Source organism: Hemitrygon akajei, chromosome 8 (genome assembly GCF_048418815.1).
Source record: "Hemitrygon akajei chromosome 8, sHemAka1.3, whole genome shotgun sequence".
Taxonomy (NCBI): domain Eukaryota; kingdom Metazoa; phylum Chordata; class Chondrichthyes; order Myliobatiformes; family Dasyatidae; genus Hemitrygon; species Hemitrygon akajei.
In genome coordinates, this window is record NC_133131.1 from 37,919,607 (window position 1) to 37,938,095 (window position 18,489).

The 18,489-nt window shown below is 45.2% G+C and overlaps 1 protein-coding gene across 3 annotated transcripts in view; it reads left to right on the forward strand.

Moving 5' to 3' along the window:
* The window catches only part of limk1a (LIM domain kinase 1a), a 62,655-nt gene that overhangs the window by 12,831 nt on the left and 31,335 nt on the right, over nt 1-18,489 (forward strand). For 2 of the 3 annotated variants that reach the window (XM_073053634.1, XM_073053636.1), the window contains one exon: nt 17,068-17,206. In XM_073053634.1, the coding sequence (XP_072909735.1) occupies nt 17,068-17,206 (139 nt within the window). Of the gene's footprint in view, nt 1-9,845; nt 10,073-17,067; nt 17,207-18,489 lie in introns of those variants that run through there. The other variant, XM_073053635.1, reaches the window with a different exon arrangement.

An 18,489-nucleotide genomic window follows, 5' to 3' on the forward strand; every position in this document is an offset into this window, starting at 1 on the left:
ATAGGCTGGCCTGGATTTACAACGACATGTACTGCAACGGTACACTGTCTCGGGACATCTGGAAATAAATCTTTATGCCAGTTAATTAACTCCTTCAGTTGTGTTCTCTGGGCAGGCACACAGTCCACATACTGATGACCAGCTGCAGTCTTTGGTAATGAACCCACACAGTCCACTATTACCCGGGAAAATGGTTCACCGAAAGCAGGTATCGGCCGAAGTGGTGCCTTTGGGATGGCCTGATTAGGCTTTCCCACCACCTGGCACGTATGACACCCTCTGCAATAATTGACAATATCTTTCCTCATGTTAAGCCAATAAAACTCCCTCATAATCCTGTGCACTGTCGTCTTTACTCCAAAGTGTCCACCTAAAGGTATCTTGTGAGCCAGGTTTAAAATTTAAGCCCTGTAAACCTTTGGAACCACTACTTGCTGCACAGTAGCCCAATCCTCCTTTGCTGGAACCGTAGCAGGTCTCCACTTCCTCATCAACAACCCATCTTTAAGGTAATATCCCACTGACTCATTCTGAATTTCATCCTCAGAGCTGTCTCTTTTAAAGCCACAATTTCAGGATCTTTATTCTGTTCCTCCATAATTTCTTTCCTCGATAAAGACAAGTCTTTCTCATCCTCCTTACTCTCCTCAGCCTTACTACCCTCTAAGTCCAGTTGATATAGGGATAGTAGGAAAGTCTCGGATAAATCGACATTGGCATCAGCAATCTTTTTCAACATGCTCCTGGTTACTGTGCCGGCAGGATACACTTCAAAATCTATGGGCAGGTCCTCAGCAGCAGCAGGCTTGTTCGTTAGCTGAACTGCTGGATAAACATCTCCACCTGCAAGGTCATTACCGAGTAAGACATCAACATTGTCTATCGGTAGTTTGGAACGTACCCCTATTTTGACTGGTCCAGATACCAAGTTGCATTTCAGAACTATTTTATGCAAAGACACGGCCTCAGTCCCCTTTCCAGTACCTTTAATAATATTCACCTCTCCAGTCTCCATCTCAGCACCGAACTCCAAAACACTCTTTAATATTAGTGACTGAAAAGTTCCTGTATCCCTCCAGATTCTCACTGGAGCCGGGGTTGGCCCCTCCTTTACGGACACAAACCCATTTGAAATAAATCTCTCGAGTCCTTCTTGAACTCGATCTGACCCCTCGTTCTCCAGTGGTATTTAAACCGGCTGGACACAAGCAGTTGGGGTTGTCGCCTTTCCTTTTCCCTATTATCTCTTTTTTGAGTGAAACACCTGGACGCCATGTGACCGGGCTTCCCACAACGGAAACACGTTAAACTGGGGAACTTTCCTCCCAACTGCTTCTCTTCCTCCTTACCTTTTTCGCTAGTCCCCGGTTTATTTTCTGGCTTAGCCGGTGGGCTATCTCTGTTATCCCTGTTACCCTTTGATAGCTCTTGCTCAGGAAAAACTTTACCTTGTGGGTTAAAGCATACTTGTCTGCTAAGTTAGCAGATTCTGACAGGGTCTTAGCCTCTTATTCAGGTATGTCCTTATGTTGTCAGGGACACAATTTTTAAATTCTTCAATCAATATCAACTCCTTCAATTTGCCAACATCCTCACCCGCCTCTTCCAAAGCGCACCAACGATCAAAGTACGCACATTTCTCATGGGCAAACTCCACAAACGTTTGGTTCCAATGCTTCCTCAAATCTCTGAACTTTTGTTGATACGCCTCCGGAATCAACTCATAAGCCTTAAGTATAGCACCTTTCCTTCATCACCACTACCGGGCGCTTGATCCTGTCGCTGCCATTTCTCTCTCTTTCTGCCTCTTCTCTCTCTATTTTAAGTCTCTCCAGCTTCATTTTGTTCCATTTGCAACTGGAGCTCCTCTTTACCTAACGGAAACGTCTTTAACGCCTCCTCACTAAATTGCTTCATAGAAATATAGTGCTCGACTATTATCCTTCGGAGTTCCAGCTTTGTCATACCCTTCTTTGCCTTAAGTTCCAATGCATCAACAACTTCTCACAACTCATCCTTTTTGCCTTTCTTTAAACCCGCAGGATCTGGCATTGCCAGAAAACTCTCAACATCCATTTCTGCTGTTTTTCCACACAACCAAATCAAAAGGGATTGACCCCAATCAATTCAAACAAGCCCCCCAACCAATTTCTTCATATCCTGGACGCAGGCCCCAATCTTGTCATGTACCCCGTGACCGGTTAAAGAACCAGCAGAAATGGAAAACTCTGTGGAGTCTGGTATTACTGTTAACTAATAGTGTTTATTAGTAACTATGCAGTACAGTAATATAAATGGAGATATATCAAACAGGTTAGCAATGATTTTATATATATATATATATATAAACCAAGCTTTTCAAGTCTAGGGGTAAATGGATACAGTCTTACGATGAAGAAAGTTCAGTTCGGTTTGTGGTATTGAGTTGAGTTGGAGAGAGAGAGGTGTGTAGGTCTTTAGGTGAGCTGGTGCTGTCGATCTTCCCGTTGTCCTCTGAAATCCTTTTTAAAATCACCGACTGTGACCAAAGGCAACCGTTGTTCTGTGGTGGAATTATCAACCTAGGCAAATGTTGGATACGCAAATAACTCCCCACTGGTCACGGCTTTTCACACTGCGAGAACCACTGATCGATTCTCCCGATCGATCCTCCAAAACCCACCTTCCTGTGGGCACAACAAAGCTCATCTAGCATCCGAAACCGTGTGTGTCTGGGTCAGTGGACCTGGTATTTATCCCCACATGCTGGACACCCGCTGTCCATCAACCTGCTTCGCCCTCCTCTCTCTGTAAGAGTTTTACAAGCAGGCAAGTGTCCTTGTGGAAAGGTAAACAAGCTTGTAGAGAAACCGTAACATCAATCTTTCGAGCAGTCTCTGTCTCTGTCTCTCTCATTGTGTTGGATGCCTCCCTCTCTCTTAATAGCAGCACAGTTCATAGGGTCAATTCTGGACCCCGTCACAGTCTGAAGGCCCAGAGGTGGCCTGCATTGGGGTTGGAGGCCTGTCTGTCAATGTGATATTTATCTCTGAAACGAATGTAGTAAATGTTTTCTGAATCCCCCTCTGGGAGTTCACGTTCAGAGTTACTCCCAAAAGTTAGGTGATCAAAATTGGATGCAACATTCTAGTTGTAGCTGAACAATGTGTGATAGATGTTCAAGGTAACTCCCCTGCTTTTGGACTCGAGACCAGTATCTGTAAATACCAGAATCCCTTAAATGTGTTGAAAGAGGGTGGGGCAAAAAATTCTAGAAAAATATTAGAAATCTGAAATAACACAGAGTTGGGCAAGATAGACAGGTGATGGATTACCTGTGGACCCTAAGAAGCTGGTGGTGGAGACTGTGTGCATAGGTAGGATGGAGGTTGTGAAGGGGGGTTTCTGGAGATGAGGTCAGTGACAGTCGCTCTTGGCTTCAGCCTGATTCTAGTGCCCTGCCCGCTTTCAAATTTTCATTTCCTGTTGCTTATACTGGGGAATTTCCTTCGCCCGTTTCCACCCTTCCCTGACCTTTGCATCTTTCATCTGACTCCTCCTTTCTCTTGTATTCCAAAGGACTGATTAGTGGCCAGTATCTTCTACAAACCCATTGGCTCCTACAACTTTTCCTGTCTACACTTCCAACCCTCCACTTTCTGCAAGTCCATTCCTTTGCCCCTGTTTTTGAGCTCCCACAGAAATGCATCTGATGGATTATATCTTTTAATTACTCCCTTACTTAATAGCTAACAAGGTCTGTCCACAGCTGGGATAAGGTTCCCCTCATTCTCATCCAGATAGTTTCCAGTCTTTACAATTTCCCTTCCTGTCCTGCCGTGTATTCTGAGGGGACAATTCTTTCTGGGAAGCTCTGTTTTGCCCAGTTAGCAGCATTACCAAGCCTGGTGTTCCCAATCATTGGGAAATGTATCTCCTGCCTTTCTGACCTTCTCTCCCGACCCCCCCAAAAAAAAACTGCTTTGCCATCCAAGATCCCAAAATCCTTTAAAGGTGGACCAGTGGTTATCTGCACTCTTTACAAGTTTGGTATTCCAAAAGTAGTCTCTTTTATTTGGAAAAATACCAATATAAATGACTGTGAAACACTTTAGTTCAGATGTTAAGTCTGGCCACTTCCGGTCACCACATCAAGTGAAGGATGTGGTAGCACTAGAGAGGTTGCAGAGATCCATGGGAACTTTGTTAGATCTTCAGTTATGGATTAAGACTGCCTCTGGGGTTTATATCAGAACAGAGGAAGTTTCAACTTGTATTAAAATTAAGAGACGTTAATGATAAGTGTAATAAGTGGGCCTATGGCCCTTTGTAGAGAGGTCAGTGAGTAAGGAGCATAGGTTTAAATAGTTTAGTAAAAGGATCAGAGAGGCCTCCAAGAGAGAACAACCTTATCTTGAGGTTTGGAGGCTTGCGTGCCTCAATGACCCAGAGAGCTGTGTTGGCAGGAGTCAGGGCCTTATGCTTTGGTACGGTCACCAAAACCAAACAGGTCAAAGAGTAAAGACCAGACTAAGAGTGGTTCGCTGGTCCTCCAGGTTTGGGGGTTCAGCTCAGGGCTAACAATCCTGACCAGTAAATCAAAACTGTTACGGAAACAGCAAGGAAGAATTCTTCTGCACCTGAGTGCGACGGTATTCCCGAGTCTCCACCCGGGAATTGCATGCCGCCGGATACGGGGGACCTTTATTGCTGCCGTAAATGCCAGCAGCGTTAACAGACAGCAGAGGAAGATAAGAGGGGAGCTGAAGTTACTCACTGTGAGTGCTGGACTATGGAGCCCGCTGACTGAAGATCCCTGGATGACCCTTATCCTGTAGGTCAGTGGTACAGAAGCTGGATACGGACATCATTTTTGGTTGGTGTGGACACTGTAGGCTGATTGACCTGTGTCTGCCATAAATTTCCATGATTTCTGAGGTCTATCCAATACATCACAGCTTTCTGGATTCAACATCAAGTTCAACAGTTTTGAATAGTAAACCTACTGGAAATGTGCACGTTCTGTTTCCATGCTCATCATTTTATAACGTGATTTATCATATTGCACAAATGCAATTTATCAAATTGTGTTTTGTTTTTTCCTTTCTCACTTTCTTTACATTTGAAAACTCTCATCTCTCGATTTTAAAATCTGAAGATGATTGCTGTCTTCACACATGCTGCTGAACGTGCATGGTTATTTTCCTTCACAGCCATAATTGCTTCCGTGTTTTGTGTACTTCCAAAGTGAATTTTTGAATTGCAGGGCTGCATTGAAAATACTTGAGTGTGGGAGTGATTTGAATAAAGACATTGCACAAGTGGTGAATTGGCATACGTGTGACTTTGGCTTTATGTAATTGTACCAATATGTGTGCGTCAAGAGTCAGCTGATCTGTTGGATGTAGTTGTGTTGAAGTACTAATAAAACGTAGTTAACAAATCATAGATGTGCTGCTGTATCTCATCTTTTCCTCAATGCTGCATAGCTGAACATTCAGATGGCATTGGGGATTTGATGTGTAATCAATATATCAGATTAATTTGTAATACAGATCTATAATCTGTCCTTGTGTGTGCCGGAGTTAGATATTATGAATCACTGATGAATGTAAAGTTCTTAAATCAAACACTACTCTAAATTCAGCATGTAGCGTGGTATTTCTGAATATTACGGTGCAATTCTGAGACTCAAGAAATGTATAGAATTTTATAGTTAACCTTTATCACAATGATGTAAAGCATTTTATCTTAACTGCAAGATGTAATTTAGATTGCATTGGAGCTCATTGAACTTTGTCTCTGTGAAAACATTCTAGGTTAGTAAAGCAAAGACCACAGGTTTTAAGAACACGAATAAGAATTGCTGGAGATAATCAGATTATTTCTCTTGATAGAAAGGTTGATGATACTAAGGTTGATGTTTACATTTACATCATTTATTATTATATTGTAATTTTCCCTTTACTGTGCCTGTTGTCTTATTAATTATTGTACTGTCTTGCACTGTTTTGTGCGCTTTATGTCGTTCCATGTAGGTCTGAAGTCTAATGTAGTCTTGTGTCGTTTCACGTAGCACCAGGGTCCTGGAGGAACGTTGTTTCATTTTTACTGTGTACTGTACTGGCGGTTGTGGTTGAAATTACAATAAAAGCGACTTGACTTGACTTGAACTAGAACAGTGAGTAAATAAGTTCATTTTAAGTTGCAGAGAAAGAAGAGGTGGAGAGAAGAAAGGGGATGTCTGTGATAGGATGGAGACCAAGGCAGGCTGGGCAGTGGAGCTGCTGTTGCTGCTGTGTAGGAGAAGGTGTTGAAGGCCTGTGAATCCCAACTGACCTGGGTGAGAGAGATGTAACTGGGTGACGAACAAGGACACTGGAGTATAGGAAACAGTGAGGGTCAATATTCTTATTGATCTAAAATTAAAGAATTCTTATAATGATCAGTAGATGGGGCAGCTTCTGTGGGGGTGAGCGAGAGAATCAGTAACTGTTACGTGGCACAACCTGAAATGACTTTTTGACAGAAGTGATAAATAACGAGAACATGAGATAATGAGAGAGTCCTTTTAAAAGCGAGATAACTGATTGTGGAAATATTTCAATGATGGGGCAAGTAAGTGTAGTTTTCCCCTTTTGTTCAAGAGCCTGATGATTGAGGGGTTGTAACTATTCTTGAACCTGGTGGTGCAAGTCCTGAGGCTCTTGCACCTTCTACCTGATGGGAGCAGTGAGAGGAGCACAGGAGCTAAATGGTTACAGCGGGGCGGGGTGGAAATGGGGCAGTGATGGGGAGTCGTAATCTCCAGTACAGCACTGTGAAATAAGAAATGAAGGCGGAAAATGCTGAAAGCACTCAGCAGGTCAACGGCTTGTGTAGGGGGAAAAAGAAGCAAAAAAAAGTTTTTGGGCGCAAGACCTTTATAGGAAAACAAGCACACAGACCGACACTCCTCCAACCCCAGGACAAGCATCTGGCCCAGTAGATTCATGGATCCACAGGCAACAGACTGAGTTCTGAAAATTCTGTAGATTTGGAATAGCTTCAGCAATTAACCAAAACCTTTTTAATAAAACTTACAAAACCTTTTTGAACAATATTTTTATTCAGAAAAAAAAAACAAGATTTACAGAGTGTAACACAAAACTTACAAAAACTTACAAAACCTGACTTAGGCAACAAGCAGAAAAAACAAGTCATCTTTTTATGTTGGCTGATGTATTTTGCCAAAAGTCACAAGGTCATTTGACATACTTAATCCCTTGACTAGTAAGTTAATGTTCTATTTCAGAATCTAGATGTGTAGTGATTAAAAGGCACGTTATTATGAATTCACTGCACTATGATAAACTGTTGTTTGATACTGTTTTTCCCTTAACAGAACATACGGATGAATAAAATCAAGAATTGATTTAAATTCAATATAACAATAATGATACCCATATCATTTAAATGATACTGTCAGGGCTGAGAGGACAGTTGAAAGGGAGACTTGCTGTTTAAAATAAGTTTTAAGTTACAACGAGGGTGGTGGGAGGGATGGATAGTTAGAGGGGGTAAGAGTGAGGATAGAGAGAGAGTACGGTTCAGTGAGATAGGATGACGTGGGCATTTAGAGGATGGTCATGCTTTGGTGTGATGTTAATAGCAGGTCTGTGGCATGTGTTCAGCAGCTCAGGCTATACTAACGGAGAGAGAAAAATGCAGGTAAAAAGACTTTTTAGATGTCGGTAGAGACTGCAGTGTGTTATATATTTAGCAATGTATTCTATTAGTAGAATTAACAGACGCACCCATCACACCGGACATGTAACAGAATAGAATACTTGTCCTGACTACCTTGCTCAAACAGGCATAGATTTTGTCTCACCCATCTTTTTTTCTATATTCTCTGCAATTTTATTAATACCTTTTTAAAAATCTGAAGGTTTCTGATCCTAAATATTAATCTCGTTCCCTTCTCCACAGTTGCTACGTGATAGCCTTTTCTGTTTTGGGATTTCCAGCAACTGTAGATTTTCTAGTTGTTCATTTGATGTAGGGGTGGATCCTATTGCCCTGGGAGTGGCAGCCATTCAGTTATTGTGGTTTCACTTCTCTGAGGCTCAGAGGAGCATCACTCAGGAAGTAATGTCATCCTATGCTTCCGCACACAATGCCTTATGACACTGAAATTACCTAATCAAATTTCCAGGGTGGTGCACTATATCTGATTATGTGAAATAGCCATTATCAGGTACCAGCCTGGAGGGAAATTGATTTCTCTTTCATCATGCTGACATAAAAAAGTACCATGTTCTATTTTAGATTTCATTACTGTTTGTCCCTGGAACTAAATCACAGAAACATAGAATGGTATCTGCAACAGTCAGATTTTTCAAACTTGGGTTCAATCATCAACTGAACTCAACAACTTTGTTTATTCATGATCAAAATGGAGCAGCCCTGGTGCTTTGAGGCATCCAATTTTCCTTTAAAGAAAATGTTTGGAGCAGCATCAAACGTGAGTGATTTTAAACACGAGAGAGTCTGCAGATGCTGGAAATCCAAAGCAACACATAAAAAATGCTGGAGAAACTTAGCAGGCCAGGAAACGTCTTTGGGAAAAATAAGCAGTCAACATTTTGGGCCGAGACCCTTCATCGAGACTCCTAATGAAGGGTCTTGGCCCAGAACGTCAACTATTTACTCTTTTCCATAGATGCTGACTGGCCTGCTGAGTTCCTCCAGCATTTCTTGAGTGATTTTAAAATTGCAATAGTGCATTAAGTGTGGGCAGAGATCAATTGACTTTAATATGTTCTATTTATTTAGGAATACATTAATTCATTGCTCAGAAGGTTTGAGAATAGGTAGACCAGGGATTCCATGTTCTTGTCTGAGGGAAATGTTTTTAATTGAGCTGTTAAGATTGTTTACATAAATAGACTGAGAGAAGGAATTAATAATTTAATCATGTACCTGGTGTAGACAAAGTACAAAGGAGCATAATTTTCAATAGATGGGTCATGAGAGAGTGAATAACTGCTGCGAGCTAACTTACACTGAATGTGAATGAAGGCTGTTGCGTATGCTGTCCTACCCTTGAGTGTCAGGAACTGAACATTTTAAAAGTCTTGCTGGAAATCTGAAACAAAAAGCAAAATTACTGGAAGTTTTTGGCAGGTGGAGCGGCTTCTGCGGAAAGAGAAGCACCCTGTGTTGCAGGTTCTCAGCACTCACAGAATTGCCAATATTGGGGTGATGACTAAATACAAAATGGGTGTTGCTATTCAGATTTGGACAGAGTGGGATGCTGCTGATTAAGACCTTGGTTTCAAAATTCAAACCGAAGGTCTGTGGAAGTTTGATCACATGACTTCCCGCCTGCTGCTTCACCATCGTCATCTAATGAAACAGCCTGCCCCCACGATTTCCACTTCAATCTGCGCCCACCAACCCTCCAACTCCCTCCCCTCCCCTCCTCCTGCCACTGGTCACAAGCTTGCAATTACAAAGCACTCTCACCAGCCCTGGTGTTTTGAACAGGTGGATCAGACAACGGCAGGAGTTTTTGAATGAATGTGAATGGAGTTCAGGGTCGTGTTCTGAAGGTGACTGTCGCGGATGGGAGCAGGGCGCAGCGAAATAACAAAAGAAAATTGAGCAAGCTGTCACTGTCATTGCGATTCTCTTCTGTTTCTGTGTTATTAACTTCCCTAAACCAATTCCTCCTTGATGACAGACAGGAATTTTCACAGAAATGTGAAAATGCAGCTGACGCTTCTGCTAGCTGTGGTGTCTGTGGCTGGTTAAAGCAGGTGTAAAGTTCCCTCCCCCACCCCTATTCATTCTCCCCTCGTGGGCTGGAACAGGAAGCAGGCTGACTTGTGCCTCAGTGCTTTTTAGTGATGTCATTAGCAATACTGGTACATGGTAGGGCAGCTAATTTTGGATACCGGCAGTATCGGCAAGCCCGTTCAGATGCTTGCTGAGCGGAGTTTGTTTTTAAAACGATGAGATACTGCTGCGCTTTGGCCAGAGGGTTGGAGCAAGGCTGGAGGATGTTGGCCCGCTGCTACCGAGTCCGCTCCTCGAACTCCGGGAAGAGGTGAGTGGTAAAGCTGCCAGTGTTATCCCCTTTTAACGCTGGGAAGCCAGTTATACTGGTTGACCGTGAGCACTGATGTGAATCTCGACGAGGTTGTCACCTCAGTGTCCCGTCTCCTGAGCCTTTTCCCAGCTAGTCTCTGCTGTAGGTGTGTTTCCCAGCCTTTAGAATTGGTTATGGCTGAATTTCACTTCTGACGTAGTTGTGAAGGTCCTTTTATTTGGAGTATATTGATTTCCAACATACTGCTGGGGCACTTTCATTAATGTGTGGTGTAATTTTTCATCTTCGGTAGTGGCAGACCTGTGTCCATCGGCATTACACCTAACATCACACACTGACACTTGTACACACATACTGTACCCCAACAGAGGACTTGCTGGATTCCATTACAGTGAAGGGGAATTGTTAAAGGCGTGGAAAGTTTCTGTAAAGTTATGAAGTATATCTGAATGAGTATGATGGCCTATAGTTGGTTGGGAAATAAGGGGTTGCTGTTCCTTAACCCTTAACCCGGTCCTCATTCCCCTGTCCCAGTCTTCAACCCCTTTCCCCACTGAATCTCTTTAGTGACAGATTAATGTTTGATGGTTTGGATAAGAAAGGAAGTCAGCTAGAGAGCCAAACCATGAATCTGCCTCCACAATCCTCATAGCGCTCATAATCGTAGAGTCAACAAACTAATCTGCCTCTTCTTGGGAAAGTTGTGTCTGAGTTATCCTTGGGCTTTGTCACTCATTCCAGCAAGCCCGCGTGTATCATCCCTGCCTGTGAGCAGCCCTGGACGTGTCCCACTCTGTACTGAACCAGGTTTGCTGTTCTTTACGCCCCCTAGTACCTGCACCCACCTCCATTCCGGCATCCATTTGTCATATCCAGTGTTTTCTACTCATCAGTCCACTGTAAACAATATAATCTCCACTGCCCACTCCCCGCCCAGCTCTCCGTTCTGCCCAGAAGTTATTCCCATCGTTGACGCATCACGATCGCAGCTGCTTTGTCGAGTACCTTTGCCCTTCCGCTGCAGTGGTCTCCGATGTCCACCCATTTCACTTTGGCTCCCAGTTCCCATCCTGACACGCGTGACCATGGCGGCCTCTGCTGCTGCGACGAGACCAAGCTCGGGTGGAAGGATCAGCACCTGGGTAGCCTCCAACCTGATACATGAACATCAATTTCTCTAATTTCCAGTCATTGCTGCCCCACCCACCTCCTTTTCCGTTCTCCATTCCATTTTCCCGCCCCTTCTTTTCTCCCCTGCCCATCACCTCCCTTCCTTCAGTTCCCTCCTTCCCTTTTTTTCCTGGAGCCACTGTCTCCTATAGATTCCTTTCTTCATCCTTTCAGCTCTTCCATCGATCACCTGCCAGCTTGTACTTCTTCCCCTCCCACCCCCCCCCCCCGTCTTATTCTGCCTTCTGACCCTTGTCAGACCCGATGAAGTGTCTCGGCCCAAACGTCAACTTGTTTATTCTCCTACTTGGATGCTGCCTGACCTGCTGAGTTCCTCCAGCATTTTGTGTGTGTTTTGCTGCGGATTCCGCCCCCCCCCCCCCCCCCCGCAGAGTTTCTCGTGATTATATTTCCTTTAGTCTGTCTTTCTTTCACAATCTGAAGTTGGGACTTTTTCAAAATGTTAAAGGCATTATAAACAAAGGAGTTTTAGTGTCAGCTCTCTGGCCCTTGGTAACTCTTGGCAGTGATGGTTCAGCTTACCTGTATTCCTTCCATTTTAGGGTTATACAGCACGGAAATAGGCACTTCAACCCATTCGCTCATGCCAACCCTATTTCTCTACCTAACTAGGTCAAATTTGCCTGCTTTTGGCCCATAAACCTTCAAACTTTTCCTATCTTTGTACCTGACTGGGTGTGGGTACGACTGCAATGTTTAAAACACTTCTATCACCTCTTCTGGTGGCTTGTTCCATGTACCCATCACCCGCTGTGTGGAAATATTCCCCGTCTGGCAGCTTGTTCCATGTACCCATCACCCGCTGTGTGGAAATATTCCCCGTCTGGCAGCTTGTTCCATGTACCCATCACCCGCTGTGTGGAAATATTCCCCGTCTGGCAGCTTGTTCCATGTACCCATCACCCGCTGTGTGGAAATATTCCCCGTCTGGCAGCTTGTTCCATGTACCCATCACCCGCTGTGTGGAAATATTCCCCTTCTGGCAGCTTGTTCCATGTACCCATCACCCGCTGTGTGGAAATATTCCCCTTCTGGCAGCTTGTTCCATGTACCCATCACCCGCTGTGTGGAAATATTCCCCGTCTGGCAGCTTTTTCCATGTACCCATCACCCGCTGTGTGGAAATATTCCCCGTCTGGCAGCTTGTTCCGTGTACCCATCACCCGCTGTGTGGAAATATTCCCCTTCTGGTTCTCTTCACGTTATGGGGTTGCAGAGGGTTTTGAATGTGCGTCAGTGCCGCCATCCCCCTGTGTGCAGAGCCGACCTACTCAGTGACTCTTCCCCCTTGTTCCTTTCACACGGCTGGTTTGGCCCAAACCACACTTGTACCTTCTTTTAGCTGTGCTTTCTCAGAAAGGGCACAAACTTATCAGCAGGTTCTGTTTGGGTGCATTGGCCACAAAGCAGCGGTTCCATTTATATCACCACCGCACAAAGATGAGCGCAGAAGATTTTTTTCAGCTTGTGGTAACACAGAGCAGAATAGGCCCCTGTAGCTCCTAGCCCAGGAACTCCTGTTTTAACCCTAGTCTAAACACAGGGCAGTTTCCAACAACCAGTTAGCCTACCATCCGGTCCATCTTTGGACCGTGGGAAGAACCTGGAGGAAACCCACACAGTCACGGAAAATGTACGAAGTCCTTACAGGCAGCAGCGGGAATTGAACCCAGGTCACTGGCACTGTAAACCGTTGTGCCAACCACTAGTCACTACCCCATGTTTCACATTCAGTTAGCATCCTCTTCACCTGTCGTCATGTGACAGCAATGGAGTTCTGCTTTATTAATACCACATGTGGGTACTGTGGGAAAAACTTGAGTCCTACAAGCCATCATTTCAAGATACAAGTAGATTAAGGTTTATGTTTTTGCTGCCCGCTACACCACTGGAGTGTATGCAGTGGAGATCCTCCATCTCTGTACGGAAGGATTCTTCGTTGCTTTTTCTGTAACAATTTTTTTTTTTGACCAGCCCTGAGCTGAACTCCTGAACCTGGAGGACCGGTGGGTCACTCTTAGTCTGGCCTCTACCCTTTGACCTGTTTGGCATGGATGACCCCACCAAGAGCCGAAGCACAAGGTCCTGACTGCAGCCTATGTAGTTGGCCGGGTCATTGAGGTATGCAAGCCTCCAAACCCTATGTACCCTCTTGGAGGTACATTAAGGTAGTATGAGGGAAAAGCAATAACAATATTGAATGTTGTGGAAAGGCTGCAGAGAAAGTGTGGTTCAGGCGGACAATCAGGTGCAAGGCCATAAAGAGGTAGATTGTGAGGCCAAACTTTTATTAACTACCGACTGGTGTTCAAAAGTCTTATGACAGCAGAATAGAAACTGTTCTTGAGAGTGGTGTTTTTCTTTGTTCAAGCTCTGAGATTTTTGAGTCGTAAAGCAAATATAGTAAAAAAAAGAGGCTCTTCGGCCCAACAAGTCCATGCTGGTTTACTACCCAGCCATTTTCTGTGCTAGCTCACATCCCTCTAAGCCCTACCCCTCCATGTAACGGTGCAAGCGCTTAAATAGTACTCCTGTACCTGCTTCAACAACGTCCTCTGGGAGCTCATTGCGTCTCCTCATCACCCTCTGTGTGAAAAATTTACCTTTTATAATCTGATTTAAAACCTTCCCCTCCTCACCCTAAATTTGTATCCCTTTGTTTTGGACTTCCTTGCCCTGGGGAAAAGTCTGTTATTGTCTGCTTTATCTCTGCCCCTCATAATTACGCCCACCACACTCTCCTACGTTCTGGAATGACCTGGCCAACCTCTCCCAATAACTGAGGCCCTCTCGTCCTGACAGTATCCTGTGTCTGATCACAGGGCTCTGAAAGGTGGTGAGTGAACGTTTTGTTTTCCGCTGCTGCTCTTCCTCTTGAAAAGAAACGTCTGCAGACTAGATTGACAACTATTGTTTGCCAACTTTGGTACAATCCACACCCTGTATGAGCTGTATAATTCATTCGTCCCATTGTTCTGTTTGTGGCCTCGGTGGATCAGGATTCATTAATCATCTGACGTATATTCAGTTTCTGCTTTTCTTCTTCTTGACTGTCTTGTTTCCTTCTCATCAAATATTCGTAATGGTTTGTTCCTTTAACTTCCACTTTTTCCCCAAAAGTTGAAATATTTATGTATCTATTGATTTATTTATTGATTGGGTTGCAGCTTGAAATAGGCCTTTCCGGTCCTTCAAGCCACACCAGGCAGCAATTCCTCGATTGGACCCTAACCTAATGGTGAGGCAATTTACAATCGCCAATTAACCTACCATCCGGTGCATCTTTGGATTGTGTGTGGGGGGGAAGCGCACACAGGGTCATGGGGAAAATGTACAGACTTCTTACAGGCAGCACGGGGAATTGAACCCCAGACCGCTGGTATTGTAAAGCATTGTGCTAACCACTACGCTACCATGCCACCTCACCTCAATACCTCAACATGTATTGAGGTAACTCCTTGGTCTTGACTTCCCCCCCCCCCCCACCCCCCCAATCCTCTTGTACAGCAGGTGAGGCTGTCAAACTGCAGGGGTGAATGGGCATCTACGTGTTTGATAGTGTGGTGGAATTGGGGGCAAGATTTCACATAACCAGGCCCCCATCTTTACCTGATAATTTCAAAGGATATGTTGCCTATATGGAGCCCACATTATAGGCATGATGGGATCACAAGCCAGGTATGTAATAGTTACTGCGATTTCCCCGCCCATTTTCCTTTGTGTGAGGTATCCTGTAAGTGAATGTCTGACTGTTCGCGTTAAATGCATTCACAGCCTCCGACATTGTCAAAGGTGTAAGTCATAGAACTAGGGCAATTGTGCTGATGGCTATTTGTCATTAGTATTATTAGGGATAATAATACTTCCCTCTTTTAAATATGGGAGTGCTGGTGGCCAGCTCATTTGAACTGCAATTTCAAACCGCTCAATACCCCTCTACTCGGTCCAGTGAGACTGAGGCACTGGCTGCCCCACTCCTGTCTTTTGCTGCAATTGTTGTTACCAATTTACCAACTGGGGATGAAGCAACAGCTTGTAGATGAAGTGACTCAGAACTAGTGCTTTACAAAATTGCCACAGCCACTATAAAGGCCGCTCAGCCCGTTTAATCCATGCTAGCTCCTTGTGGAGCAGTCCAAACCATTCCATATCCCCATTCTAATTTTACTGTAACCTAGCAACTTTGTTTGCTGCTGAACCAACTTCCTGAAAGATATGTTTGAGTCTGCCTGTATCACCTTTGCAAGGCAGTAAGATTAGGATCATAACCTCATAATCACTTTTTCACAAAACCTCTCTCTCTCTCTCTTTTTCTCCCGCCTCCCCCCACACACACAGTATCTCTTTCTCATCATTTCCAATAGTTTGCCCCTGAAGTATTTGTTACTGAAAGTAGCAGACTCTCTCAGAACTCTTTATTATCTTGCATCCACTCTGTCAAATCTCCACTCAATTATTTTGTACTAACACAGGCCCTCCTCCTAACTTTGTAGCTGAAATTTGCATTACTGTAAATAGTCTAGCAAGTCACCTCCATACCTTTGCAATACAGAACAGTAGCCAGAATTAGCTGCAAAGAAAGGATTTTTAACAGGAATTCAGTGTAACTTTGCAACGTTTTTATGGAACTGTGTTTTCCTGATACTGCACTGAAGCGCAGTCTTTCTCTGAAACTCTGGGTACTTGCGCGGTTGGCCAGCATTTGCCGTGGAGGACAAATGGAGAGAAGGGAAAACTGCTGCAGTGACCTCGGAGATGCCAAGTGGTCCAGAGGTCATGGGTCAGAGTTGTGTTTTATTATTTTAAGGGATCTGATTTCTGAAGTGGGGGGGGGGGTAATCTGTGAAATTAGCAGAGACTTTGTGTAACAGCGCTTCCCTCAACTCGCTGGGGGGGAAGAGCTGCTCTCTGATAAATGAGTGGCTGGGAGAGCGAGCGCGGGGGCTGCTGGGTCCTCTCATTTAGCTGCAGAGGTTCCGATCAAAGCTTTGCAGCGTTCTTTGTCCTGGCTGCCGAGTCGCTGCTAATCCCCCAGCCCCCTGACTTGCTCTCCGTGTGGGCTGTTTCACCAGGAGCTGCAGCCACAGTGACTGCTGCTGTCAGAGAGAGAGAGAGGGGGGTGGGGGTTAGAGGCAGTGACTGACTTGCTGCTTGTACATCGAGAGTGAATCAGAAAGCTTGAGTGAACGCTGTCATTAGTTCACATCTGTACCGAATGACACACTTGTGGAAAGAGTTCTTTCTTAAATTCGTGTTGACCAGATCTAAATTGTTCTGCTGAAGTAGGCCAGCGGGAACTTTAGAAACGTTGGTGATTTCTGTCACCTTGTGGAAAGTTACTGTTGGATTGTTTCCACACATCCTCTTCCATTACAGGTTCCCAGGCACCAAGGGCTGTTCCTGGGAGAGGGAGCCGAGCATGCTCGCCTTTTACGTTGGGAATTTCCTTGCTTTCCTGCATTGGGTGGGCGTGGTGGCTGTCTGTGCTTCCAGCTGTGTGGGCCGTGTGGTAGGGAGGACTCCAGTGTCAGACTTTCTCTGCTCATTTGATAGCTGAGCATTCTCGGCCCTGTTCCTCCACGGTTCTAGTTCCTGCACCCATCCTGTTTAACTGAGCTGCGGTTCACTGGGTCCTGTGTGGCTTTTTGTCAAGGTGTTCATCCCAGGTCAGGCTTGTAGCTTGGGCAGGCCCTAGTGTGCCAGTATGAGTGAATAAGGCGTGACTGTGCTTCGAATCGAGGAGAGTAGGAACTCAGGCTGTTACCTCTGCTCACTAACGCCGCTGGTTTCTGCTTCAACAGGTGTTGTGAGTGCAACATTTCTCTCAGCCATTGGTATCACGAGAAGGAGGGCCGGCTGTACTGCAAGAGGGATTACTGGGCTCGATTCGGGGAGCTGTGCCATGGCTGTTGTGAGCGGATCACCAAGGGGCTGATTATGGTAAGGGCCGGGAGTGGGCAGATGTGGAGGGAAACGACATGGAAACAAGTCTACACTGACCACCTGCTTAAACCAATGCTCTGTCAACCCCATTTTAAATTATCCCCACATTCTGCCCGGTTGCCCCATGGTTCCACACTTGCCAACACACTAGTGGTGATTTAGAGGCCAATTAGCCTCACCCGGAGATCCGGGAGACTGTAGACGTTGGAATTGTCCTGGTAACGGGGCCTTACCTTTAAAAAGTCAACTGTTCATTTCCTTCGCGTGACACGCAAACAATTCTGGAGGAACTCAGCAGGTCAGGCAGCGTCCATGGAGGGCCCTTCATCAGGACTGGAAAGGAAGCGTCCAGAAGCCAAAATAAAGGAGGTAGGGGGAGGGGAAGGGGGTACAAGCTGGCAGGTGATGGGTGACACCAGATGGGAGGGGTGGGAAGTAGGGGGGATGGGGGGGGGGATGATGTAGGAAGCAGGGATGTGATAGGTGGAAGAGCTAAAGGGCTAAAGAAGGAATCCTATTCTTCTTCTGGCCCCTTCCTTTCAATTCCTGATAAAGCACTTCGGCCTGAGGTACTGCTTTTTCTCTCTCCGTAGATGCTGCCTGACCAACAGTTCCAACAGTACTTTGTGTGGGTGGGTGCGTGTGTGTGTGTGTGTGTGTGTGTTGCTTAAGATTTCCAACATCTGTGGGATCTCCTGTGTCTCTGTCCTTTTCCTTCCTCGATCCGTGTGGGAGGCAGCCTTCAGGGTGACCGGGAGCGTGTGCACATTCTGCACAGATTATATCAGAGGAGAGGATTGAACCGGGTCTCTGGCACTGCCAGTGCGCCTGTGTGCTGCCCTTTATTACATGCCTTCACTGAAACAGGAATGTCACTGCGAGGCCTTCAAACAGCATTTTCACTGATCAGACTGTCTCTGGACCATATTGCGTGAATTATTACATAATGTCTACCTCAGCAAGGACAGATGTTTATGCAACTCGTGGAATTTACTTTGTTCGAGGACTCCAGTGGAAACATTAGGTTAGGAGAAAATTGCTTTGTTACTGTCAACCCCAAGTGCAGACAGAGTGTCTTGTGTGGTGACTGGGCAAAAAACCTTTCACCAGCAATTCCCAGGGACCAGCATCCCTTCCTGACAGCCACCAACCACTGTGCCCATCTGCTGTGGCTCCAGAAATTCTCCTCACATAGTGAGGAAAAGTTACAGTCTTGAATCTTGCTCTGAGTGGCTGGGTGAAGATCCTGGAAGTGACGTTAATAGGTCAGCGAAATAATT